Raw genomic sequence first — 26,904 nt, forward strand, 5'->3', positions numbered from 1 at the left:
TAAATTTTTGTTCCACCCAAATGAAACAAAAACAGGAAATTGGAGGTAGGATGTGATTTATGTGAGAAAGACATGGCAGATTCCAGCCAGGGGAGAACTCATCAGATAAAACACCAAAATATGTTGAATATTTGTATATTTGTATGTTTTAAATGAAAATCAAAATTGATCAAATTATACTATTTTATTGTGTGCATGTATGAATATAACAAATCTCACTGTTAATAATTATAATGAGCCAATACAAAGAAGAAAAATGAAAATCAATTATTTAAGCAATGTCTGCATTATTTTTGATTCCCTCCCTAACCTACTTTTTTTCTTTTCTTTTTAAAATTTTATTAACCAACAAACTACTGATCCTGACTATATCTTCTCTGAGGGACAATATGCTATTTTGCTTTATAGTAAATGATTCTGCACAATGTTGCATCTTCCACATTCTCAAAACTTCTTTGCAGGGCTAGGGTTGTGGCTCAGTAGTAGAGCAATTGCCTTGCATGTGCGAGACCTGGGTTCGATCCTCAGCACCACATAAAAATAAATAAGTGAAATAAAGGTATTGTGTCCAACTACAACTAAAAAATATTAAAAAAAAAAAAAAAAACTTCTTTGCAGCCGGGCGTGGTGGCGCACACCTGTAATCCCAGCAGCTCTGGAGGCTGAGGCAGGAGGATTGTGAGTTCAAAGCCAGCCTCAGCAACTTAACAAGACCCTGTCTCAAAATAAAATATAAAGAAGGGCTGGGGATGTGGCTCAGTGGTTAAGTGCCCCTGAGTTCCATCCCTGCACCAAAAAGAAAACAAAACAAAAAACTTCCTTGTAGATATCAGGTCCACTTTTGTCAAAAACAGCTTTATTGAAGTATAATTCTCATACCATAAATTCACCCATTTCAGGTGTATGATTCAGTGTTACTGAGTTGTACGACCTACGTCTCCTCTGCTGTGTCAAGCTATCAGTTGGTCTTTACACTTAGATCAATGTGTCTATCTTTTGCAGTCCCACTTTCTCTTTGGTTGCTTCCAATCCTCTGTGACAATTAGAACTGTGAGGGGAACCAGAGTCTGCAGGCTCCGTGCAACTTCCTCCCAAGGAAGATGCACAGCTTTGGAACAAAGAGATCATGGCATCAGTTTGGTCTGCTCAGATACCCTTTGAAGTTTTCCTCCGTGTTCTCAGTTCTGATCACACAGGTAGGTCTATAGCTAAATGTTCCTTGATTCGACACTACTCTACCCTGCCTGCTCCAGACCCAGGGCCAGACCTGAGTTCAGGCCCTTGCCATTGCCCACCTGGGCAAACTGCAGCCACCTGTGTATCACTACCTTTGAAAGTAGGGCACCTTTCCAAAAACCTTTTCTTAAAGGTTAAAATAGGAAGAACAGCACCACAAACCCCCAAGTATGGATCACCCAGCTTCAGCAAATAACACGTAATCATTCTTGCTTCATCTCTGCTCCCTACTTCCCTTCCACCACACCCCTCAGGAATTATTTTGAAGCAAATCCCATTTATCATAAGATTTCATCCAACCCTAGAAAACTGAAAATCCCTCTACAATGGCACACAAACATACTTCACAGCAAACATATTATCAGGGATCCTGTCCATCTCCCCTTTTAAGACTGTGAGATCCCAGAGGTCAAAGATATTCTGATTTTTATTAATTATAGCAATAATGTAAGTTAGTGGGCCTCCTCTAAAATGGCCATGTCATCCTCCCCACTTCAAGAGTGGGCTAGATCTAATAGGTTGGTTCAAACAAACAGAATATGGAAGAATTGATGTAATGTCATTTCTTTCTTTCTTTCTTTTCTTTTCTTTTTTTTTTTTTTTTTTTTTTTTTGCATCAGGGATTGAACTCAGGGGCATTCAACCACTGAGCCACATCCCCAGCCCTATGTTGTATTCTATTTAGAGACAGGGTCTCACTCAGTTGCTTAGGGCCTTGCTTTTGCTGAGGCTGGCTTTGAACTTGTGATCCTCCTGCCTCAGCCTCCTGAGCCACTGGGATTACAGGCAGGCACCACAGCTATTCTAAGAATAGATTAAAAGTCTGTAGCTTCCATCCTGGTGACTCTCTCTTGTACCCACGCTCTGAGGAAAGCCAGCTGCCATGTGTGTGAGCTTCCCTATGGCAAAGTCCATATGGAAAGGACCTGAGGAAGCCTCTGGCCAACATCCCATGAGGAACTGAGGCCTTCAATCCAGTTGAAGTGAGTGAATGTGGAAGTAGATCCTTCCTCAGTCCAGCCTTTAGAAGTGACCACAGCCCCAGCGGACAGTGTAACCACAGCCTCACGAAAGCCACAGCACCCATAGAAAACTGTGAGATGATAAACATTTGTAAGTCACTTAAGTTCTGGGGAAATTTGTTACACAGCGATAGATAGCTATTACAGTTGGCCTCTTTCCTTGAGCACTTAGTACAAACTGGAAAGAGCAGTACAGCTCAAGCGGTAGCGCGCTCATCTGGCATGCGTGTGGCCCGGGTTCGATCCTCAGCACCACATACAAACAAAGATGTTGTGTCCGCCGAGAACTAAGAAAAAATAAATAAATATTTAAAAATTCTCTCTCTCTCTGTCCCCCTCTCTCTCTCACTCTCTCTTTAAAAAAAAAAAAATTAAAAAAAAAAGAGCAGTACAGATTATCTTCTTTAATGCTCATGGCATCGCATACCCCTATTTTTCCATGAAAAAATAGACTTAGATCAAGAAACTTGCTTAGTCACCCAGGAAATAGCAGGGCCAGGATTCAAATGCAGATGGTTCCATGCAACTACTTCAGCTGCACCAGGCCCAGTGCCTGGCACATGGCAGACCCTCTGACTGGTGGCTGAGCTAAGCTGTACTGACCCCTGGGTTGGGGGTGGGGGGTGCCTTCAGAGGGTATGGACAAAGCTGAGCTCTAGCTGTCCCTAAAGGAGCTTTCTCCCATTCCAAATGACACAAAGAGCACTTTCAAAACTAGCCAGCCCTTTCCACGGGCCAGGAAGTATCTAAGCCCATCACTGCCTCTGTGCCCAGAGGGAGGCAGGGCTGCGATGCACCAGGCCAGGCTTGCTTCTTCCCTGTGACACCACATGACAGCAGCATCCTGAAATGGATTCAGGAGAAGATGCACACCTCTCCGTGCATTAGTGAATTTGAGGTGGGACAGGGGCAATTATCTCCCCACCATCCCAGCCTCTATTTATTGGGGTCAGAGGCAATGGAAGCCACACAGGCTACTTATAGTGTTTGTCACAGGAAGAAAAATGCTTCCAAATGGAGCTGGCACATGGGGGCCTGAAGCCCATGATTGAAATGTAAAGGTCTTGCTCTTCCAGGGCCCGTGGAGGTAATAACTTATATTCCTTACCTCGTTCTCTGTCCTGGGTGGGACATTTTCTAATAAATCTATTCCGTTGACCACAACGCTCTTCTTTTCTCTGATGGGAGCCTTAAATACCACTTTTGAGGACTTCTTATAGCCTTCCTTCAGGGACATCAGCACGGGATCTAAGGAACCAGGGGAGGCGTCTCACCAACTGGTTGCTGTCAAGTGACGTGCATCTCACTGACATGCTTGACAGCAGGCAGGTGTGAGGGCGAGCAGGTGGAGGGTGTGCCAGGGGCCAGACTGAAATTGGAGTTGCAGCCTCGTGGGCTCCTCTGAGAAGCCGACCCACAGCGGTACCTCGGTTGATGCCTCCCAGCCATTCATCCGGGGTCAGAGCTGGCTCCGTGCCCGGCGTCATGGGGTAAATGTCTTCCTGGTAGGAATCCGACTGTAGTGGAGGAAGCGCAGGGGAGTGGACAGCTGGGGGCTGCTGAGGAAGCCTCTGCCGTGCAGCAGACTTCTCCTCCCAGACCTCCCGCCATGCTGACTGCTTTCCTGCTCCAGGTCTTGGCTCTTGCCATACCAGCTGCCTGGACCTGCCCTTGTACTCAGCAGGCCCAACTGTCCCCACCTGAGCATGTCTCTCTCTACTCTGTACCCGGAGTCTGAAGATCCCAACCCACTGTACCTCCTTAATCTGGGCTCCTCCAGGCTTATGGGCAGCGGTGAGCAAGCTAGGATTCAACACAGGGGCCCTCTGGTGCCCATCCCAGTCCCACTCACCCTGCGGGGCACGATCATGGAGATGGGCTCAATCAGGCCCTTAAGAGTCACCAGCTTGTAGAAGCGGAACACCTCACAGGCCGACACATCCAGCCCGTGTTTGGGCATAACCCCTGTGGAGAGGTGCACACCAGTCCATGGGGGCCCGGATATCCACCCCCCTCGGTGCATTTACCCCTGCCTAGTGTTCTCAGCCAGGGGCCAGGAAGAGGTTTGGAGACAACAACCCATGCAGAGTGCAGCTGGGTTATTGCCTCAGGCTTGAATCAGGCTCTGATGGAATCAATCTTTTTCTCTTTTTTCTCTCTCTTTGTACTGGGGATCCAGGGTCTCCAGGTCTACTATTGAGTTACGTCTCCAGCCCTTTTTATTTTGAGATAGGGTTTTGCTAGTTGCCCAAGCTGGCCTTGAACTTGTGATCCTCCTGCCTCAGCCTCCAGAATAGCTGGGATCACAGGCGTGTGCCACTGCACCCAGCAGAATATGACTCTTGCTGGTCACTTTTCAAATAAGTCCCTTGGACCAGACATGTCTCATCATGTGCACACTTTAGAACCTGGGCCTTGTAGAACCCGAAGAGACTGCAGAAATATTTGAATCTAGTTGACTCCTTTATTTATGAGGCCCCTGAAGGGCAGAGGGGCAGGGTTTATCCAAGATAACAGGGTCCCAGAGCCCATCACCTTCTGAAATGAACTGTCTTCCCTAAGCCTCCCTAAGCCACCCCCCTCCCCTAGAGGTTAAACACAGCCTCAGATGTTTTTCTGTTGTATGTCTTTCAGAATAAGTGATGCTTGCAGGTGACATCTGTGTTTCACAATGTCCCTAACAACCAAGTTTCCTGAATACCTACTAGGAGGGAACAGTGTGGTGTTAGCACAGCTCAAGCCAGGTTTGATTCTGCCCCTCTATCTGCCTCTCTGAGCTCTCTTTCCTCGGACAGAAGCAGCTCCATGAGAGGTGGGGTAGGGATCAAGTGCAAAGATGCCCACTGCCAGCCAGGCACCAGGAGGAGCGTGGGTGGATGGCATTCCTGTCTTTCCCTGTGATGTAAGCGGGAGGTAGGCTCTAGGTCTACCTCCCCGCCCCTGGAACAGAAACTCCTTTTCCAGATGGTGCAATTCCAGGAGGTGGAGGGGTTAGAGCACTGGGTACCCCCTTGGGATTTGGAGCTAGCAACCCTAAGTTTGAACGTTTCTGCCACTTCACAGCTCCAGGACCTGCCAGGCATGAGTTACATAATGTCTTTCAGCCTGAGAAAAATACCTGGCTCATGGTCAATGCTCAGTGGTGGCCAAGGTGAGGAGGATGAGGACAAGGAGGCAGTTACTCTTAGCTCCTCCCCAGCCAGCACATCCCATGCCTTAGCCGGTGCTTCCAACCTTACGCCCAAACATCTCCAGGAATCTCCCCCTCCTCCCCATTTGCATACTATCCACCTAATTATCAGCCTCTCTTGTCTACAATCTACAACTGCTTGCTAACTGGTCTCCATGCCTCCTAGGGGCCCTTCCCATGTTCTGCTCCCCCATAGAAGCTAGAGCAATCTTACACTAATATTCAAACCACAAAGTGTTGCCCCACCCCTCACCCAAGAAAAAGAAAGTCCTCCAATGAGTTCCAATAAATTCTAAACTCCTTCTCCTAGTTAGTGCTTTCCCCCATCTCCTTTCCATCCCTGCTATATCATAGTCTATGCTGGGTTTAACCATATGGATCCTCCTTCTGATCCTAGAACATGACAGGCTCCTTCTGGCCACAGGGCCTTTGCATTAACTGTTTCTCCTCCTAGGACTACTCTATTCCTTCCTACCAGGGTTAAGCATCAGGTGAGCCAGAATGTACAGTCAGGCCTGACTCCAAAGTCCAGGCTACTTTCTGTGCTACTTGGTGAAGGGGTGTCCCTGAAGGAGGTGGGGATGACAGAGAGCTGGGGAAAGGTGGGGCAGGTGGAATGGTCATTACGACTTCAGATATCTCTGGGCCTCCATTCTTTTGTTTGTCATTGAATTGGGCTCTTGGGCCCTTTTCAGCCCTGATGTTCCTGAAGCTGGTCCTCAAGCCCTGTCCATGATATAAGATCCTCTGAGGGAAAAAGCCAGACTCAGGCCCCAAGACGAGAGACACCTATAGAGGCAGGATCCGGGACTCTGAAGAGATTTGTTCCCCTGGATGAATTCAGACCTCAGACCCTGAATTGCTGGGTCATAAGCACTGGTGTTAGTTAACAGGGATGTCACCTTCAGACTTCCGTGGTAGGAGAATGTGGTGTCCGAGATCAGCTTGCTTGACTCACACACTGCCAAGTCTGGGCTCTCTGAGACCCTGGGCAACTTGGGGCCCAGTGAGGGGACACACCTGGAATGACTTCCTGCCCTATCAGGCAGGGACAGACCGGCTGCTGGGGTTGGGGTTCTGGCTTCCCAGCACCTCAGGAAGGGACAGACCGGCTGCTGGGGTTGGGGTTCTGGCTTCCCAGCACCTCAGGAAGGGGCTTGCGTCTAGTCCCTGCCTTGGACCTTAGTTACTGAACTACCTTCCACGCATGTCAGACCCACTTAGGGCTCCATCTCCTCATCTGCAGTCGGGAATGAAGACATAGCAGCCTGAAGGCTGCTGCTCAGCACGGATGCCAGTGGACGCAATGCCATGGAACGACTGAGCTGTTCGATGGGCCAGTGACCGGCTGGCTGAGGAAGGACCAGCTGACCCTCCCAATTGCCAGCACTTGCAGGTTCCACTCTGACTTCTCCGAGACAGTGGCCTTCTGAGTCTGGTTTTTCCTTTTTAAGGAAGAGGGTGATCCACGAGGCAAATGTCCAGGCAGCCTCTGGGCCCCCTTACCTAGGCCTTTCTGAGGGGCTGGTGAGCGGAACTCCATGAGGTAACTCAGGTAGGGCTTCTCTGTGCTGATCTCATAGTACCGGATGTTTCCGTCCCCCTGGGGGCAGGAGAGAGGGTGGTGAGCATGGTATGGCAGAGAGGGGGCTGAGCAGGCCCTGGTCCCAGTGTCTGCTGAAGAGAGCTGCCCTCGATGTGTATCAGAGCTCATCTAAGATCAGAGAGACCTGTGCTCTCCATGGGGCGGTCCTACCATGGGGACTGACTAGAGGTGGAGGCCGGAGGTGGGATGGGGGCAGCATTTTTTGACAAGTAAGACTATTGACCAGGGGCCTGTTGGTGTTTCGAATCCCACCGTCTCTGCACTCCGGGCTCTGAGCTTGACTCCCACATACAACCTGCACCCCTCACCTTCCAGGGAATTCTCACTCACTGCCAATTGGGTAGAAGCGAGTGTGGACTTAAGGGCAGTTGTAGGTGGGACAGGGTGAGACCCAGGATCTGGGATGACTCATGGGAAGTCAGAGAGGTGAGGGTGACTCTTCTTAGGAGGGTAAAGGTCCTATGGGGGCAGGAGTCTCCCACAGGTTGCCCCCCCCACTACCTTTCCAGCCAGGTAGAGCATGTGAGTGTCGGCATCATAGAAGGGGAACAGGAGGCCAGAGAGCCCATCAATTTCTTCCTCAATCAGTGGCATGGACAGGTCCTCCTGTGGGGAGGCAGGGACAGGTCAGCCTATGTCCAGGCAAGACGGTACATCACTCCTTGAATCTCAGCAAAGCCCTCAGAGTCACAACCCTTTCCTGCCAGGTCCCCCTCAGATGTTAAAAATCTTGTCCTGTGAGTGGGGGACAAGGATGCATTCCTGTCATAAAAAGCAGCCAGGGCAGGGGCTGGGGAGGTGACTCAAGCGGTAGCGCGCTCGCCTGTCATGCGTGCGGCCTGGGCTCGATCCTCAGCACCACATACAAAGATGTTGTGTCCACCGAAAACTAAAAATAAATAAATAAATATTTTTTAAAAAAGACAAGAAATGGTATCCAGAACTTAGAGACTCTGTTAGCAGTCTTATTTGTAAAAAAAAAAAAAAAAAGCAGCCAGGGCAGTAGGAAAGCCCAGCAGGAGGTAAGGACTTGTTCTCAGTGTCCCCTCTGCACACCCACTACTTGCTGTGTGCCCCTAGGCAAGCCTCCAGATCTCTCTGGAGCTCAACCCCAACTCAGGAAAAATAAGTCAAGCATCTTGCAGTGGTGGGCAGGCATTGTCCCAAAGCCCTCTGGGCCCAGTGCCAGCTCCAAAGTCTCTGACTCGCTGGTGATGTTGTCAGAGCTGGTTGTGTGGGGACAGGCACCTGACTTTCTGAGGAAGTGGCCTCTGATGGAAGTCAAATGCTTCCTTTAGCCCAAACCCAGCTAGATCTCATTCTCTGGCCTTCCCGCCCTCTGGCCCAGCCCGCTCTGTCCTGCTGAGCCTTAGCAGCTTTTCTTAGCCTGAGACTTTATTTTATTTTATTTTAAAAATTTTGTTCTTTTTAGTTATACATGACAGTAGAGAGTATTTTGATACATTATAAATACATGGAGTACGACTTATTCTTCTGGTTGTACATGATGTAGAATCACATTGGTCATGTGATCATATATACGCATAAGATACTAATGTCCAATTCATTCTACTGTCTTTCCTATTCCCACTCCCCTCCTCTCCCTCCCATCATCTTTTGTAACCGAGACAATAGGTCTTGTCTCAAGTGGCACAGAGTTAACTCTGCCCACCTCCAGGGCCTGCTTACGGGCCTGTGCCACTGCTCTGGGCCAGGCGGTAGGTGAGGAGAGGATGTGCAAAAGGACTGGACACACAAGTCCCCATGACCCAGCAGACCCAGCTAGGAGACTGGCGAGGCCTGGCTAGAGGCCACAGTTGGACGTGGGCACACGTGCACACCGATGGAGGCAGCGCTGGGCAGGGGAGACATGCTCTGCTCCCACTCCCAGTGTGAAAATGCTGACCTGGCTCCCTGGAGGTTCTGCGGGCCTTGGCCCAGTGCACCCATGTCCCACTGCAGGATGGAATCCCAGCACATACTGGGGGTGCACGTGGAATGTGAGCCTGTGTCTGGGCTGATCAGCAGCACATCCAGGCTCCAGCCAGGTGGCACTGCCTGATCCATTCTCCACCAGAGGATGGGCCACAGCCTTGGCCCTGTCCAGGGACCATCTATGGGTCCATCCCCTAGGACCACATGAGCCTCATCCAGCCCTTCCCTTCTCTTATATCTCGTCCCCCCTTCCACATGGAGTGGAGACCCCAGGAACCCAAGTCATAAACCTCTATTCTTGCCCCATCTGGGAAACAGAGACCCCAGGTGCTCAGGCCTAGGTGACCTGCTCCCTTCCTGCCCACCACCTGGCCTCCCTGTACCGACCTGGTCCCAGAGGGCGATCTGTCTTGTGTTCCACCTGGAGACCCCTGTCGTGAGGAGCCGCTTCATGTTTCCTAGGAACACCACCCGGTTCACTCGGTGGTTTTTGCAGTTGGCCTCCTGGTGGGACAGGCAGCGAGTGAGCCAGGGACCCCAATTTTCAGGTACTGTAGTGGCTGAATTGCTCCCACAGGAGATATCATCCTAATCCCAGGATACTATGGATGTTGGCTTACTTGGAGAAAGGATCCTTTTTTTAAAAAAATACAGGGGATTGAACTCAGGGGCACTTAACCGCTGAGCCACATCCCCAGCCCTTTTTTTTAATATTTTATTTAGAGACAGGGTCTTCCTGAGTTGCTTAGGGCCTCGCTAAATTGCTGAGGCTGGCTTTGAACTCACGATCTTCCTGTCTCAGCCTTCCAAGCCGCTGGGATTACAGGTGCGCACCACCATGCCCAGCTGCAAAAAGGGTCCTTGCAGACGTAATTAGGTTAAGGATCCTGAGATGAGGGGTACCCCGGATTATATAGGTGGGCCCTAAATGACATCACAAGTGTCCTTGTAAGAGAAAGATGAGTATACAGACGAGAGGGGAGGCCAGGTGACCACGGCAACGGATACCAGAGTGCTGCAGCCACAGTCAAGGCAGCCAGCAGGCGCAGAAGCTGGAAGAGGTCAGAATGGATCCTCCCCCACAGCCTCTGGAGCGCGTTTGGCCCCGCTGACATCTCGATCTGGGGCATCTGGCCTCCAGAGCTGCGAAAGAACACAGTTCTGTTGTTTTAAGCCACCTCATCTGTGGTGAGTTTTTGTAGCAGCGACAGGAAATGAACACAGGTGCTGTGGAGCAAGGCAGCCCCGGGAACCAGAAAGCCAGGCCTCTGCGGGCAGGAACAGGGCAGGGAGGGGTGAACTTCCACCAAGCCTCCTCCCCCAGGTGGGAGGGGGGACACAGGTGTCAGGTGCTCCCACCAGGGCATCTCTTAAACCTGACTTGTTAGAAGGACTCATTATCCTCATTTTGAGGACAAGGAAACTGAGGCTCAGGAGGACACAGGACACTGCTGCTTCAATGTACAGTAACCTGGTTTCAACAGGAGGCTCCTTCATAACTGAGCGCGCTCCTGCTCCTACCACACTGAGTTCCTCCTGACTCGCCACAGTCCTTCGCCAGGTGAGTCAGCACCAGGTTGGAAAGGAGCAGGGGGCAGCCCAAAGGTCCAGGCTGGCTGCACTTGATCTGGGCTTTAGTCCCAGTTCTGCCAAAAAAAAAGAAAAAAAAGCATACCCTGGGAGAACCTTTGGCCTCCCTGGGCTTGGATCCTCATCTGCGAGTTGCAGGCCGGTCCTCTGTGCTCTAGCACCCTTTGTGTTCAGTGTGGATGCTGGGCTTGAATTCTAGCCCCGCCCCACGGACCGTGAAATTTGTTTCTCAACCTCCCTAAGGATCAGTGTTGTCATGTGTAAAACGGGAAGAGCAACGGTACCCACCTGGGAGGACTGTCCTGAGGACTAACAGCAGTAACAATGCAGAGGCCTGGCAAGTGTCTGTCACTCAGCAAGCCCATAGCAAATGTTGGTGCATACTGATGATACTAACAATAGGATTGTTTTATCTGTAGTCCTCCCAGTAGAAGATGACTTTCTGGTGTTGCAATATTGGATTCTTCCAAGATTAACACACCCAGGTCAAGCACTGATCTCTCTTATATGGTAGGCAAACCTTCAATGGCTTCCATATTTTCCATGCTATGCAGCCCAGTGAATGGCATACAGTAGGTGCTCAAGAAATGTTCATTTGTTACTCCTGAATGGAACCTACCCCCTTCCTCACACTTAAGACTCAGGACATTCAAAGACCAAAAGTAGAGCTAAGGTCACCACCAACCTCCCCACCTAGAGCCTTCTGTGGGGATGGTTCCCTGAGCCATTTCCCCAGCTCATCCCAGGCAGGTGGCTGGGCAGTGAGTCCAAAGTCTCCTCCTTCTATGCCCATGATGGGAGTTGGTTGACACCTGGGGATTCATGTGCTAAAGATGTCATCCCAGCAGGCCAGAAGAATCCCATCTGGAGGAGGCAGGTGAAGTGGGAACAGGAAAAGGTACTGGGTCCCTTCCCACCCAGAACAAGGCAGGGCTCCTACAAGCGGAGAAGCTGCCAGAGCAGATGGGCTGGAACAGGTGACCACCAGAGTGAGAGAAGGGCCCCGGCACAACCTCTTCCTCCAGGCCTGGTAGAAAGCTGAGCCCCAGGCCCAACACCTTCTCCCTCCACCTCAAAAAAATGTGGGGTTCCACCTGCAGAACGCGGCCAGAGCGGGGCTCGATCACGCGCAGCTTCTTGTCCTTGCAGGTGGTGGTGAGCAGGCTGCCGTCGGTGTTGAAGGACATGCAGAGGATCACATCAGTGTGGCAGTCGATCATCTTCACCGGCTCTCCCACGTCCAGGTTCCAGATGAGGACCTGAGAAGGCAGAAACACAGCAGGGGGGTCAGCCGCTGCTCTAGTGTGGGCGGTTGTCCTCGATCTACCCCTGGTTGCCCTGGGAGAAACACCTCGTGCAGAGGCTGCCGTGTGCTGGGCTGCAGCCTGGTGACATTGAGTTCTATTCAGAAAAGCTGGTTATACAGATGCACTAATATCCCTTGCCTGGTCCCAGGTGGCTGGCACCCCTCTGTGGAGGGCATGCTTAGAGTCAGGGGATGGGGCTCTATTTTCTTCCCTCCAGTTCATCAACCACCAGAGAAGGCAGGAAAGATGCCTCTAGCCCCTGTGGACCCCAGGAACAATGGGGTGCACGTGAGATGCTCAGTCGTGTATAGTAAATGAATGAGTGAGTGAATGAATGAATGAGACCACAGTAGTGAACATGCTTAGGAAAAGGCCTTCCTATAGATCCCCAAACATCCCCTTCTCTCTCCCTACCCCTTCCCACTGATTGGCTCTGCCCCACTGCCCCGCCCTGCTGTGCACCTTGTAGTCGTAGCCCGCGCTGAACAGGATGTTGTTGGTGGTAGGGTGCCACTCGACCAGCCCCACGCGCCGGCTGTGTCCGTGGAGCTCCAGGAGCGCCTCCGTCATGTTCCGCTTCAGCCCACCCTCAGGGATCTCCCAGATCCGCACCTGCAGAGGGGAACCAAGGGCTTTGGCTGGGCGGACAGGGAGAGGAGTTGAATATGAGGTTCTTTTCCTGGGATACCCAGCTTTCCAAGGCTGGCCAAGTGAGGCACCTCCTGGTTCTGGGCAATAGGTGAAGCCTGATCAGAGGCCTCTGGGAAGGTGCCAAGAGTGGTCAGAGAGGAGATCAGCTCCCCTTTGCCTTTGGGAGTTTTACTCTAAGAAGTCTCTGCAGACCTAAGAAGATGATTCCTGGCATGCAGATGTTGCTGGGGTCAGCCAGGTTCAGGACCATGTGCATGCAGCGTTTAGCAAGCGCTGGAGTAGAAAGCCTATCTTCACCTCCACCTCACAGCCTTCCATGAGAATCTGCCTTCCTCCTTCTCTCCTCAGCCCCAGCTCCTGATGGTTCCTCATGGCCTGGACCCCCACTCTGTGCCCAACCCAGTAGGGACACTTGAGGGGAAATGCATCTGGGAGGCTGGGAGGTCCCAGTCTGTCCTGAGAGGTGATGGACTCAGGGGAGTGACTTGGCTTGGAGTCACTGAGCCTAAAACATGGGCAGAGCCTAGAATGGAGTTGCTATTTTCAGTCTTGTGGATGCTGAGAAGAGGCAGAAAAAGATGATCTGCTAAGAGGAGGTTGGGACATGCAGAGAACAGTGGAGAAGAGAGACCACGTTGCCACAGAGAGACGAGTTGATCTCCTTCTCTGCAAATAACCCCCTGCACCCTGGGACTCCTGACATTACCCTGGTGGGCTTCTGTCACTCAAACTAAATTCCCACTGTGTCATCTATATAGCGGGAGTGGGGAGGGTGGGTGCCCCTGGCTCTGCCTTGTGTACTGGTGGTATAACATGAGACAAGGTTGCAACTGTTTGTGAAGGTGCTCTGAACAGACCTGTGGAGTAACAGTTCTTGTTATTATCATCATTAATTTTGTGTATTAGAATCTAACCAGGTGGAAAGGAAAGAGCAGGTGGGATTACAATTTGGATATCTTTAGAGCAACTCTTTTGAAAACCTGAACTCCACCCTTGCTAGTAAGGAGAAAACAGGAAAACTGGCTTTGAGATACCATTTGAAATCCACTAAAATAGCCAACTGGGCGGGGGAGGGGGAGTCAGTGTTGGCAAGATTATGCTGGAACTTGCATTGGGGTTGGCAGTATTATAAATCAGAGGAGCTCTTTTGGACGCAATTTGGCAAACTTTAGGAGGAACCATAAAGACATTTATAGTAGACTCTTTGACTCCATAACTTCACTCTAAAAATTCAATGTGCACATGAAGATGTTCATTGCAACATCATCTAAACAGAAAATGTAGAAACACTCTAGGTAACTGACAATTTAATATGCTCTGTCAGTATGTCCTAGTAGCCATTGGTTATAATCGTGAAGGCTGTGGATAATCACAAAGAGCATGATAAGGACAGCCAAAGGCCGACTCTGGGCCTGAGGAGTAAGACCAGGAATGGGCACCTCCAGGGAATTCCTTTAAGTCTCCTATGCAAAAAGGCACTTCCTCCTGAGTCCTCAGAAGTGAGGTTTCCCGATACTTGTGTCCCCCAGGACTCATGCACCAGACGACTGGGAGGTTTTCAAATAAGAAAGTCAGGTTCAAGCAAGGACTGGGGGTCACCCCATATGCATCCTTCTCAGTTTCAGAAAATCATCTTCAAATGCACACTTCAGAAAAAGTTGATAATTAGGGGACAGTTGCAAATGTTCTTTTGTCCCCATTTCCCCACTGTCATCCCTTTTGGTGGCTCCAACCCTCCAGTAAAGCCCGACATTTCTGTTGGGGAGGGAAGTAAACTTGAAGAGGGACCTGCCTCACAGTCTTCCTTGACAGTTGCTGTGCAAGGGTATGCAGGCATGAGGGCAGGTCTGGGTACGGCGGGAAGAGGGCTGGGGACGAGCTGCTAGGTACAACCACCTGGCTGTCAACTGGTACGCATGTTTCTTTGTCCCCAAGATGTAACACAGGAAAGTGACTCTTGAAACAGGAAGACTATGCTTGTATTAGACACGTGTACAACACACACACACACACACACACACACACACACACACACTTACTTCTTTCCTTTTTACCAAAAAGAAACTGTATCACATGTTCTTCAGCTTGATTTTTTCATGTAACTATAGCCACTCAGCCATGTCCCCAGCCTGTTTTTAATTTTAGTTTTTCAGTTTTGAGACAGGGCCTTGCTAAGTTGCTGAGGCTGGCTTTGAACTTGGGATCTGCCTGGCTCAGCCTCCTGAGTTGCTGGGATTACAGGTGTGCACCACTGTGCCCAGTTTACCTTATCTTTTTAAATGGCCAGAGAGACATCTGTTATATGACTGTCCCAAGGTGAATTTGCTCAGTCTCTATTAACTGACACCTGGGTTCTGAGCATTACTTTTTCACGATTGCAATTCATTGTATGATGATGAACACACAAGTGTGTGCATGGTGTGAATATTTTTGAAGGACAAATGCCTAGGTATGCATCATCTTTTAAAAATAGTTATTGTAAAATTGTTCCCCAAAGTCATCCTTACTTCTACCCTCAGAGTCTGAGGACACTTCTTCACCTATTCCTCTAAATAATACTTTCTTTGCCGGTGTGGCACTGGAATTAAACTCCATGCAGGGCATGCTACCACTCAGCTACACCTCAGACCTTTATTTTTGATTTTTTTGAGACAGGATTTTGCTAAGTTAATGAGGCTGACCTTGAACTTCTGATCCTCTCACCCTCCCAAGTTGCTGATTTTGAAGGCTAGTAATGTTTGGGGTCAGTGGTAGATTGCCTAGCACCCAGTACTGCAGACCAAAAAAACCAAAAAACCCAAAAAACAAAAACTGATTTTTACCCATCTGAAAGGTCAAAAATACCATCTGGTTGTTGTTTGGCTTTTTGTTTCCTTGACTCTTAGAAATACCAGGCATCCTTCCTGGTGTTATTGGCCACACTTGTCTGGGCTTGGGTTGGAAGGTCTCAAAAGCTTTTGGACTCAGATTTGCTCAGGACAACCTCACTCATGAGCAGCCAACTGAGGTGAGCCTGGGTTGTCCCTGCATGCTGGCCCAAGGCAGGGACATCAGGACGGGTGTGATGCTCCTTCCACCGGGTGCCAATGCCACACACTAGGAGAGTGACAGGATGAGCCAGTTACCTCTGTTGCTCTGGCTCTTGGATTAGGAAGTAGAGACCTGAGTGCAGGTCCATGCATGGGTTATCTACACTGCACTTCTGGGTCACAAGAGCTGATTTGTTGGGGTGACAGCTCTGCTTGGGAGCCTGGGGATGGAGGAGGGGCTGCAGCAGGGCAGGTGGTGCTCAGGTGGCAGGCCCTGCCTGGATCCAAGTCTCATGGATCAAAGGGCTACAAGTAGAAGCCAACAGAGTTGTTTTCTCTGACAGTTGTTAGATATAGGATCCCAGACAGGAGTTGAGGGACCAGGATGAATAAATATAACAGGAAGAGGTACTTTGCCTTTTCACCATTTGATACCAGCCACTTCCCTTCCTAGGCCCTGGTTTCCTCATCCACCCATTGAGACGTTATTAGTTCATCCCCCAAACTTTTCTGCTTTTGACACCACTGAATGCGTTTGTGGGAAGGAGGCTGTTCTGCTTGAACTACAGAGACCGCAAACAGTTGGTGCCAGATGCTCTTAAAGCTCACAGGCAGCGCTGGAGTTCCCAGTGGGCCTGAGTCACTGAGAAAGGACCTCCTAGCCTTGCCTTTAGTATTTAAGGGATTCTCTAGAAACTAAGAACCGGTCGGATGTGGGAGGAGCACTGTGAATCTGCCCAGAGGTTGCTCTGGGAGGTCACTTGGATTGGACAGGAAAGTCAATAGTCTGCCAAACAGGATTTCAGGGAGGAAGGGGTGGGGAGGAGAAGTGGCAAAACAACCAATCGCTGCTGCAGGCCAGCGGTGCCTGGGGCTGCCCCTTGGTGAGCGCCTGGGTCAGAGCTGGTTTAACTGTTCTGGTCCATCCAAGAGAATATTCCAGCCCCGCCCTGTGCCCCCAGGGGGTAGTCCAGAGTCTCAGGGAGCCCAGGTCTTTTGAGGAGACAGTAGACGTGTGCAGACGCAGTAAAGGCAGCTGACAGGGTGGCCTAGAGACCAAACACCCACACGTGGGGAGTGGGGGTGGGGGCAGAGCTGCTGGTCAACAAAGTAAGAGCTCTGTGCTCTCCTGCGCTGTTCCAGACCAGGCTCTGACCTTACTGGCAGGAGACTTTGGCCAAGTCCCTTAGCCTGAGTGTCAGTCTTTTCATCTGAAGGATAATTATACCCAAACAACAAAGTTGCCATGGAGACCTAATAAAGACAAAATATATGCACTACCAGATTACCAAGGACTTGATAATTCCTAAGGATGCTTACTTAATATTAATTAAGGATTATATACAACTTTTCATATGGGTCAAACTTAGATGTGATTTTTATTTTTCATGTGCATTTTTTTTTGCCCCCTGTATGGTCAGTACATTTGGTATGAAGTTTCTTTCTTTCCTTCCTTCCTTCCTTCCTTTTTTCTGTCCTTTCTTTCAGTAGTGGGGATTGAACCCTATCTTGCCCAAGATATGCAGATACTCTATCACTGAGCTACATCTCCTGCCCTTTCAATTTTATTTTGGGAAAAGTCTTGCTAAGTTGCCCAGGTTGGCCTCGAACTTTCCATCCTCCTGTCTCAACTACCCAAGTAGCTGGGATTACAGGAGTGCTCCACCAGGCCTGGCTATAAATTGCATCTTTAAAATGTTAGGCCAGGGGCTAGGGCTGGGGCTCAGTGGTAGAGCACTTTCCTGGCACATGTAAGGCACTGGGTTCGATCCTTAGCACCACATAAAAATAAATAAATAAATAAAGGTATTGTGTCCACCTACAACTAAAAATATTAAAAAAAAAGTTAGGCCAAGGGCATTGTTCAGTGGTGGAGTGCTTATTTAGCATATGTGAGATCCTAGATTCAATCTTCAGCACCACAAAAACAACAAACAAAAAACAAAAAACTTTCATAATTTCAGATTGGAGGTATTTGGTTGTATCTCTGTTTTCTGACACTTTGGGGGGGATGACTTAGGGCCAGGACCTAGTGAGGGCCTCCAAAAGACACGGTTCCTAAGGGAAACCATGCTCCATTTAAAGGACCTGCTTGTTACACAACTGCAGCAAACAGATACTATTTACTATACTGTATTTACTATACACTATTTACACTTATATTGTAAATGTAGCATAGGAGCTCAGAAGAAAAGCTGGAGTTCACAGTGGGCCAAAGTACGTGGAGTAAGATTTAAATTTAAACTTCTTATTATCAACTTTTTTGGAAAAACAATAATGACAACAACAAAACTCCTCTGTAGTGTTGGGAGGAACAAGAAAGTGAACAACCCTCTGTAAGCATCCAGTTAAGCTGTACTATAGTATGCAGACATTGATCCCAGGTTTTGCAACTAACCACTACTTGGGTTTAACCTTGCCTGGGGTCAAGAGCATAGCAGCAGTCCCACATCCCACAGGGAGAAGAGAGCAGCTGGAGGATCTTGCTCAGAGCCAGGAGGGCCCTGGAATTTTGACCTACTCAGTTCTTGTCCACTGTTCTGCTTAGTACTAGAGATTGAGTTCATTGTCGCTCACGCAAACCAGGGGTAGAAACTCAAAGTCTACTTTGATGCTTCCGTCTTCTGACCAGCTCACTGTTTCCCAACCACGTGAAACAAATCACATCAAACCCCAGGAGGCAGGAGACACTAACTGGGACCTGGAGAAAGAAGCATGCTTGAACATCTGCTGCCAGAGTCCTGGGAGGGGGTTGCTACAAGTCCCTGCTGCCCTGGATCAGATCCAACCACCTCAAGAGGGACGGATCTGTCCTTCTGCTTATCTATCCCAGGAAATGGAGCAGCTGCCCAGCCCCAATTCAATCACGTCCCACTCGTGAGACCTGCATTGTTAGGCGATTTCCTCATCATGCAAACATCGCAGAGTGCCCTTACACACCCTTGGATGAGGGGCACTACTTCACACTGTGGGCCCTGGGGGGAAGCTGCTGCCAGCCTGTGCAGCATGCTCCTGTACCGAATGCCGTGGGCGATCAGAGCACAAGTATCTGTGTATGTGAACATACCTAAATATAGAAAAGGCAAGGTAAAAATATGGTGTAAAAGATTAAAAACCAGTGCGCCTGCACAGGGCCCTCACTATGGCAGGAGCATGTAGTTGGAGTTGCTGGGGTAGGGGTGGGGTGGGGGAGTCAGCGAGCCAGTGTGAGAGTCAAGGCCTTGGCTTTGCTCTCCCGTGGACATTGCCAACGCTGCACACTTGGGCTGCACTCAGTTCACTGAAAGATAATTTCCTAGCCTAGCACAGTGACGCACACCTGTGATCCCAGGGGCTCTGGAGGCGGAGGCAGGAGGATTGCAAGTTCACAGTTAGCCTCAGCAATTTAGAGAGGCCCTGAGCAATCCAGTGAGACCCTGTCTCTAAGTAAAATATTAAAAACCATCTGGGGGTGTGGGTCGGTGGTTTAGCACCCTTGGGTTCAATCCCCAGGACCAAAAACAGAAAAAAAAAAGATAATTTCCTCTTTTCAATAATAAACTAGAAGACAGGCTTAAGCGAGCTTCATATCAATTATAAGCTTTTCTATTTTTAAAGTTCTCTATCTTTTTTTTTTTAATTTCTAAACTTTTTGTGTTGAAAGGTAAGACAGGACACATGCACCAGCCTCAGTCCACACAGGGGCAGGATCATCACAATCACTGACTTCCACCTCCAGATCTCCACCCCCCCCCCCCACCAAGGGTCTCCAGGGGAAGTGACACCAAGGAGCTGTCACCTCCTATGGTGACAATGCCTCTTTAGGAATCCCTGCTGAATGATCTGCCCCGGGCTGTTTTACAGGGAACTTTTAATTTCATTAGTAGAAGGAATAAAATGTGCAATTGAGTAAATATGTAAACCAGTACTACACTTGTCTGCTGTCATATCAAGTATCATGTCCGGTGCTAATCACAGGTGCTGTACTTTCCACATGACTGGCAGTGCAGCAGGTTTGTTTACACCACAGACACGTGAGGAATGCTTTGACATTATGACAGCATTGCTGGCCAATCAGCATTTTCCAGTCCAATTGTAATTTTATGGGACCAAGGCTGCAAATGGGATCCTTCATCAATGGAAATGTTGTTGTGTACGCAGCACATGACTGTATCTCAAAATCACCCTTCCTGAACTTGGGATGGTCAGCTCCACCCTACAGGGGTAGGTTCTTTTGATTCATGCTATCTGAGCCGCGTGCAGTGGCACATGCCTGTGATCCCAGGGACTCAGGAGGCTGAGGCAGGAGGATCACAAGTTCAAGGTCAGCCTCAGCAACTTGGTAAGACCTGGTCTCAAAACAAACAACAAAAAAGGGATGTGGCACTGTGGTAAAGTGCTCCTGGGTTAAATCCCCAGTACCAAAAATAAAATAAAATAAAATTCATGTGTGTCCTGGCACTTCCAAGATAGACTTACAGAATGAGTGAAAAAATGGAAGAATCCAGGAGTCCAGAAGGCTACTGAAAAACCAGCCTCTACCTCTGAGCAAAGCCTGTCCGAGGAAAGGGGCGTGACCTTTGTCCTTGGAAAGACCCACAGAGCACTCCTAGGCACTTACCCACCCTGCTGAGCTGTTTATCTACAAATACCAGGAGAGATCTGCTCTGCCAGGTGTCCCTGACTCAGTCAGGCTAGGTGGGGACCCATAGCAACCCCCTAGCAACCACTAATCAGCATGAGTCAGGGAAAATATTTGGGATGCCAGATGACCCTCCCAGTAGTTTATGGTGGTTGATAACGTGTTGCGGAACCATGTAGTTCAGCACGTACTCCCCTCTTAGCTTAAACCAATCAGTTTAAATAAATCCCCCTCTTGTCCTAACCAATCACCCTTACCCAACTTGTTCCCGCCAGTGACTGTGCTAATCATGTTTTAGAGTTGTTTTATGATTTTCCCTTGGTGTGTGATGATTTGCTAAGAGATGCTATGGTGTATGTGAAGTCCCTGCCTTCCCCAAAGAGTGTATAAAACTGCTGCAAACCCTGGGCTCGGGGCCTCTCAGTGTCACCAGTTGCTGTGTGTGCATGCGGAGGACCGAGCTAGCTCGCAATAAACACCTCTTTGCTGCTTACATCGACCTTGGTCTCTGGTGGTCTTTTGGGGGTCCCAAATTCGAGCATAACACTACCTATGATCACTAAGTCCAGCAGTAGATCACCCCCAACCTGGGGGAGCAGGCGATGGTGGGCTGGGTAGATGGATCACCCCTTTAATCCTGAGTTGGGAGGGAAACTTGGTGGGGGCTTCTCTCCTGAATTGCAAGACTCAGTATTCGGTTGATCTTTTTGGGAAACTAGCAAAGGAAGCTCCATGAATAAAGACTGAGTTGTGTGGGGCAGAGCGCTGGCCTGGGAGCCCAGATCTCTGACTCCCACCCAGCCTTCTGGCCACCCATGACTGGGGTGAGTTATTTAAACTCTTATGTCCCTATTTGAGGAGAAGAGAGTCACAGTTATTATTGATGAGACTCTTAGTAGCCAAGAATCACATTCACATTTATTTAGTTTTCCCTGTGAGCCCACTATGAGCCCACTTTATAGTAGGGCAGCCGGTGCCCAGAGGGGTTAAAAAAAAAAAACAAAAAAACTAGTCCAAGGTCATAGACCTGGGAAGTGGCAGAGCCAGGGTTTGAACCTATGGACTCCTGAACCTGCTTAACCAGGGCCACACTGATGTTTTCTCTGAGGCTATCAGAGTTCCCCTCTCATCTCTGAGTCTCCCTCGCCCTTCTCTCTCTGTCACTCTGGTGTGGCAGGAGGCAGGATGGGTGGCTTCCTGCAGGACTGACATGCTGCCCCATCCCATTGATCTCCTGGGGAGGGGCGGTCTCCACTGGGGAGGAGCTTGAAGACAAGCAAAAGAAAGATGCTGAGCTGGGCCCACCAGGAAGACCTTCCCTCTCCCTACTCCCCGCTTCTCCTTGAGATGTCAGAAACCTTTTCTCTCCCTCTCTCTCTCCCCTCCTGCTGCTGGCCCCCCAGAGAAGAGGGAGCACGAGGCTTGGAAAGCGATAGCGCCTTTCCCTGCCGCCTGCCAGCCGCCCTCCCTAGCTGCAGCAGAAGCTATAAAAAGCACAGCCCTTCAACAATAGGTGACATCACGCAGCGGCAGAAAGAACTGGATTCTGCCAGATGCCAGGGAGAGTTATGGCTCCCATCCTTCCCTCAGGACGAGGGCCCCTGGGAAGGGGCTCAGCTCTGTGCCACGCATCCTGCAGGGATGGAGGTTAGATTGCAAGGCCCTCCTCCTGCCCTGGTGGACATGGGGACCCATGCCATAGGCGATTTCTCAGGGCTGGGAGAGGAGCTAGGGAGCAGGGGGGCTTCATTGTCCTCTGAATGCTCAGTGTTGAGGAGCAAGAGGAGTTGAGGGCTGGGAGCAGCTCCTGGCTCTCCCGGGGGAGGCTGTGGCTGCTGCAAGGGCTTTTCTGGCCCTGTTGGGCCGGAGCCTCCCCAGCCCTGGTTCGGGGCCCAGTGCCTTGCTGACTGGCCTCCCGACCCTGGCTCTGGATGTTGTGTTTGGTGCACAGTGAGTTGACCATCCTGGCTAGAATGGATCACAGGAGGTGTCTCAGGGACCCATCGCAGGATCCCAGCCAGGAGCACAGCTTGGCTCTCCCACTGCGCCCAGGCCTGGGGCAGGGAGGCCTCCCCTGCAAGAGTCCTCAGTGGCCAGCGCGGCCCTGCACAGAGGCGCGGCTGTGCTTAAATCCTGGGTGTGTGCTGGAGCTGAGCTCTCAGTCTGCCGTGGCTCCGAGCCTCAGTTTCCTCCCCTGTAAAACCAGGGCTGTTGGTGACGTGGTAGGAGGGCAGGTCGGGGACCTGCGTGACAAAGACCCCTGTCCTTCTTCAGGAGCCGCTGGGCTCCAGCCTCAGGGCTACCATGACTAGACCCTTGCCTGAGGCTCGGGAGCAGACACCTGAGGGGTAAGGGGGGCTCTGAGCCTGGCTCTGGGAGCAGCTGGCCTGGCAGCCAGAGTGAAAGCTCAGCTCCTCTGGGTCAGAGGACCTCATCTCCTCGTCTGGGCATCAGCAGCCCCCACGAGCCCCTCCCTGCCTGGCCGCTCCCCACCGGTCCACAGATCCAAATCCCAGTCTGCAGGGGCTCCTCCACAGAGCCGCCAAGACCCCGCCCTCCTCCTAACCCCCTCCCCTGGCCCCTGGGCCCTGGTTTGGGCTCAGATGGCTTGAGAAGCACAGGCGTCCCTTCCAAGTTCAGCTGATCGCCGTGTCCACACCTTCCCTCCAGTCCCTGTGTCCCCTTCCATCCTGCTGTCTGACCACTCTCTTCACTGTGTGCCGCCCCAGGGCTCCAGCCACACCAGGTGACTCTTGTTTTCCAAGCCACCATATGCATTCCCTCCAGGCCTTCTCCTGTGCCAAATCTCTCCCTGGGACACCTTTAACCTGTTTCCTGCTTGTGAAAGTCCTGCTTCTCCCAGGTTTACCTTTCTAAATCTACTTTCCTCCCTGCACCTTGGTCAAGATTAATCCTCTCCCTTGCCAGTGTGTTTGGCCCCAGGGACACAGTGCCCTCCTTTTGTATTGCATTTCGGCGAGCGTGGTGAATGGCAGCAGAGGGCTCCCCAGTGTCTCTGAAGCAACCTGAGATTAGCAGAAATTTATGAGGTGCTAGGCAGAGTGCTGGGTGCAGACACCCTTGCACCCTTTTCCCACGTGCTCAAGGTGAGGGTGGCTATTATGATTACAGTTTCAGAGATGAGCAAAACCAAGGCCCAGAGAGGTTAAATCACATGCCCTAGGCCACCCAGCTGGTAAGTGGTAAAACTGAGATCTAAGCCCAGGTCCATCAGATTCCACAGTTAAGCTCTCTTTGGACCCCAGTAACCAGGAGGGTGTCAGGCACAGTGTGATCTATAGGTGTGTGCAAAACTGAAGAGGTGTTGTGGCTCCTATGGCCAGGGCGGAGCCGCATGCATGTTTGAACACACACCCTGGGTATTCTGTTCATTAGCTGGGATCTTTGCATGGGAGGTAGGTGCTGAGCTAGAACCAGGCAGGTCCATGTTGTCCTGATTCAGGCAAAAGAAGTGGTAACCTGTGGGCAAGGGGATGCATGACTGTAATCCCAGAGACTAGGAGGCTGAGGCAGGAGGATCATAAGTTCAAAGCCAGCCTTAGCAATTCAGTGAGGCCCTATCTCAAAATAAAATATAAAAAGGGCTAGGGATGTGTCTCAATGGTTAAGTGGGTTAAGTGCCTTTGGTTTCAATTTCCAGTACCAAAAAGAAGGAGGAGGGGGAGAGGTAACTTGGGAAGAGCCAGGGGACCAGCAATTCTAAGAGCTGAGGCTGAATGTGGCCCTCTCCTGCACCAAGGTGGTTACTGCTCTTCTCTTAGGCAGCTGGATCCCTTGGGGAGACTCACTGAGCCCCCAGCAAGCATGCTCTGCTGGATGCTGTGGCAAAGGAACTCCTGGAGCAGAAAGAACACAGCTGGAGGCGGCGGCCCAGGGGAAGACAGGCTCCTCCACTCCCTAGCTGGGTGCTCCATCTGCCCTCAGACCCTCAGTTTGAGGGTGGCAGAGCCTGTCTCATTTGTCAAGTGCTCAGCCAGCAGTGGGTGGGGAGCCCAGAGGTTTAGGAAAGTCTGCTCCCTGCTGGCTGGTGACAGTCACTCCATACCCCAGTGCAGTCACTGCACTCCTTCCAGGCACTGCAGCTTCCTGTATCCAGGGAAGAAGGGGGGGCAGTGCCTTTGCCTGCCCTCTCCAGCTGAGCCTTGCTCTTTCTGGCACTGACCACTGAGATCTCCAGCCCCAACCAGCTCTTCTGCCTCCTTCCTAGCCAGGAAGCAACCAGTGTCCCCCTGGCTTCATCACCTTTCTTGGGCTCTGTCACCTCATGCCTGCCCTTGGTAGCTCTGTCTTTCTTTGGTCTGGCCTCTGGTTGATGTCCCATAACCACCATGGTTCTGAGGCTGCTAAAGACAGTAATAAAACCTGACAATCTTAAAACCTCCTTCTTCTGTCCATCCACAGAGACCCTGCCCTTACTGCTGCTGCTTTCAGGGATCTTCTCCAGCTGACTTAGGCTTTGACAGTCAGGAGCTGGTCAAGCCCACTCACCCAGCCCCCTTCCCACCATTCGCCCATGTCCAGCTATGTCAGCTGACCACAACTTTATGGACAGATGGAGACTCTTTACTGTGAATCAATCAATCAATCTCTCTCTCTCTCTCTCTCTCTCTCTCTCTCTCTCTCTCTCTCTCTCTCCCTCCCTCCCTCCCTCCCTCCCTCTTTTTTTCCCTCTGGTTCTGGGGATTGAAGGGGGGGATAGCAGGGTGCTCTACCACTGAGCCCCATCCCCAGCCATATTTTGTATTTTATTTACAGACAGGTCTCACTGAGTTGCTTAGAGCCTTGCTTTTGCTGAGGCTGGCTTTGAACTCGCTTTGAACTTTGAACTGCCTCAGCCTCCCAAACTGCTGAGATTATAGGCATGTGCCACCATGACTGGCATGAAACTCTCTCTCTTTATTTGGATGATTAATTATTTAAACCATATCCATTCATTTATTCTTTTATCTTTCCATTCATTCATCTCTCCATTACCCATTATCCTTCCTTTTATGCATTCATTTATCTATCCATCATCTACCCATTCAATCATCTCTTTATCCATCAGTGAAGTCATCCATGCATCCATGCATCCATCCATCCAACCATCCATCCATCCATGCATCCATCCATCCACCCATCCATCCGTCCATGCATCAATCCATCCATGCATCCATCCACCCATCCATCTAATACACAATAAGCATTTATTAGGTCCCGGGCCCTAGGCTGGTCTCTACCTTCAGGAGCTCACAGTCCAACCTATAAAGATAGAAAGACAAAAGCTCCAAAGTTCCTTCCAGTTCCAGTATCCTGGGGATGTGGTCTGTCCCCATCCTGCCAATGAGCACCAGGTAGATGCTTGTGGCCTGGCTGGGAGGCTGCTCCTTCATTGGGAGCCCCCGCTCCACTGGGGCTATGGAATCCCCTCCTGCTTGCCTCTTGTGGATGCTGCTCAGGGGCAGTGTGGGGACAGTAGAACCCCCTTCCAGGAACCTGGAGGCCACACTAGCCTCTCTGACTCTACCCTATCTGTGAGAGGCAACAGAGTCTGAGCCAAGGGTAGACACAGGCAGTTGTGACTGTCACTCTCTCTGGTTCCTTGCCTCCCCAATGATTTCCTCCTCCCTTTCCTCCCATCTCCACCTCTGACCCACCCTCCCCTGGGCTCTATCCTGCTCTCTTCCTAATTTCTTTCTCTTATTTCTTCTCCCTTCCCATGAGTGGGGGGACACATGGAGTGGGTCTCACCAGGGTGGGTCCTAGGATAAGTCACAATAGTCCCCACCCAGTGTCCTTGCCTAGACACCAGGGCTCCCAGAGCACTAACCAGGGCACATGCCATGCCAGGCCCAGAGACCAGAGCTCTTCTCCTGGACACTCAGCATTTCCATCCCCGGCTTCCTAGCGCACAGCCCAGGGCTTAAGCCCACACCTAATTTTTTTTTTTTTTGTTCTAATTCTCACCTACAAAATCAACACCTCCAAACTCGATCACACTAAAGCCACGAGATCAGTCCCAAGTGCCCTGGACTCACTCCCTCAGCCTTTTTGACTTCCTCCCCACACATGGCTCCTGAGAAGGCAGGAGAGCAAGGAGGGGCTTCAGGGGCCCTCCTGGGGAGCACCCTGCTGGGGAGCACCCTCCCGCTCACCGAAGTGTCCTCAGAGCAGGAGGCGATGATGTTGTCGATGAACGGGTTCCACTTGATGTCCAGCACGTTGCCCTGGTGGCCGCACACCTTGGGGTAGTTGGGCTCAATCCTTCCTGTCTGCAGAGGAGAAAGACGGAGGAAAGGGGTTAGTTGGGTGGCTCCAGGGTGGCCCTGAGAGGAAAGCCTTTTTTTCTGGGTTTCTCAAATGAGGGAGCCCTCCAGGGCTCCCTACTTCCTTCCTGACCCCAAATCAAAGCTCTTTGACAGCCGCAGGTTCTCCCAGCAGCTTGAACCTGTACTAGGGCTTTTGACATTCCCAGGCATGAAGAAGGTCGCCTGGCACTTATTGCCTCTTTCTTTGGAATCCCAAAGGCCCCATCTCCAGGTGGTTTGGGACACTCCCTTGTGGGATTCCCCTGCTGCTCTTTTCAGGGCAACTTTCGTCATGGGTTTGATGAGACTGGAAGGTCTTTGAGGACCCACCACCCACGTTCTGTCTCTTTGGTCCTTGCTGGGCATCACCCTGAGGCTGTGTCCTCCCTGACAGATGCTCTCAATGGTG

General features: G+C 50.6%; 1 protein-coding gene across 2 annotated transcripts in view; it reads right to left on the reverse strand.

Moving 5' to 3' along the window:
• Window positions 1-26,904, reverse strand: part of CORO2B (coronin 2B) — a 137,977-nt gene that overhangs the window by 3,270 nt on the left and 107,803 nt on the right. The window contains exons 3-11 of one of the 2 annotated variants that reach the window (XM_081293117.1): window positions 26,343-26,459; window positions 12,349-12,498; window positions 11,674-11,838; window positions 9,377-9,493; window positions 7,556-7,660; window positions 6,955-7,051; window positions 4,111-4,223; window positions 3,685-3,775; window positions 3,367-3,506 (exon numbers count right to left, since the gene is read on the reverse strand). In XM_081293117.1, coding sequence (XP_081149243.1) covers window positions 3,367-3,506; window positions 3,685-3,775; window positions 4,111-4,223; window positions 6,955-7,051; window positions 7,556-7,660; window positions 9,377-9,493; window positions 11,674-11,838; window positions 12,349-12,498; window positions 26,343-26,459 — 1,095 coding nt within the window. The remainder of the gene's footprint in view (window positions 1-3,366; window positions 3,507-3,684; window positions 3,776-4,110; window positions 4,224-6,954; window positions 7,052-7,555; window positions 7,661-9,376; window positions 9,494-11,673; window positions 11,839-12,348; window positions 12,499-26,342; window positions 26,460-26,904) is intronic. The other variant, XM_081293118.1, reaches the window with a different exon arrangement.

The sequence above is a fragment of the Spermophilus citellus genome (genome assembly GCF_964194105.1).
Source record: "Spermophilus citellus genome assembly, chromosome: 4".
Classification (NCBI taxonomy): Eukaryota; Metazoa; Chordata; class Mammalia; order Rodentia; family Sciuridae; genus Spermophilus; species Spermophilus citellus.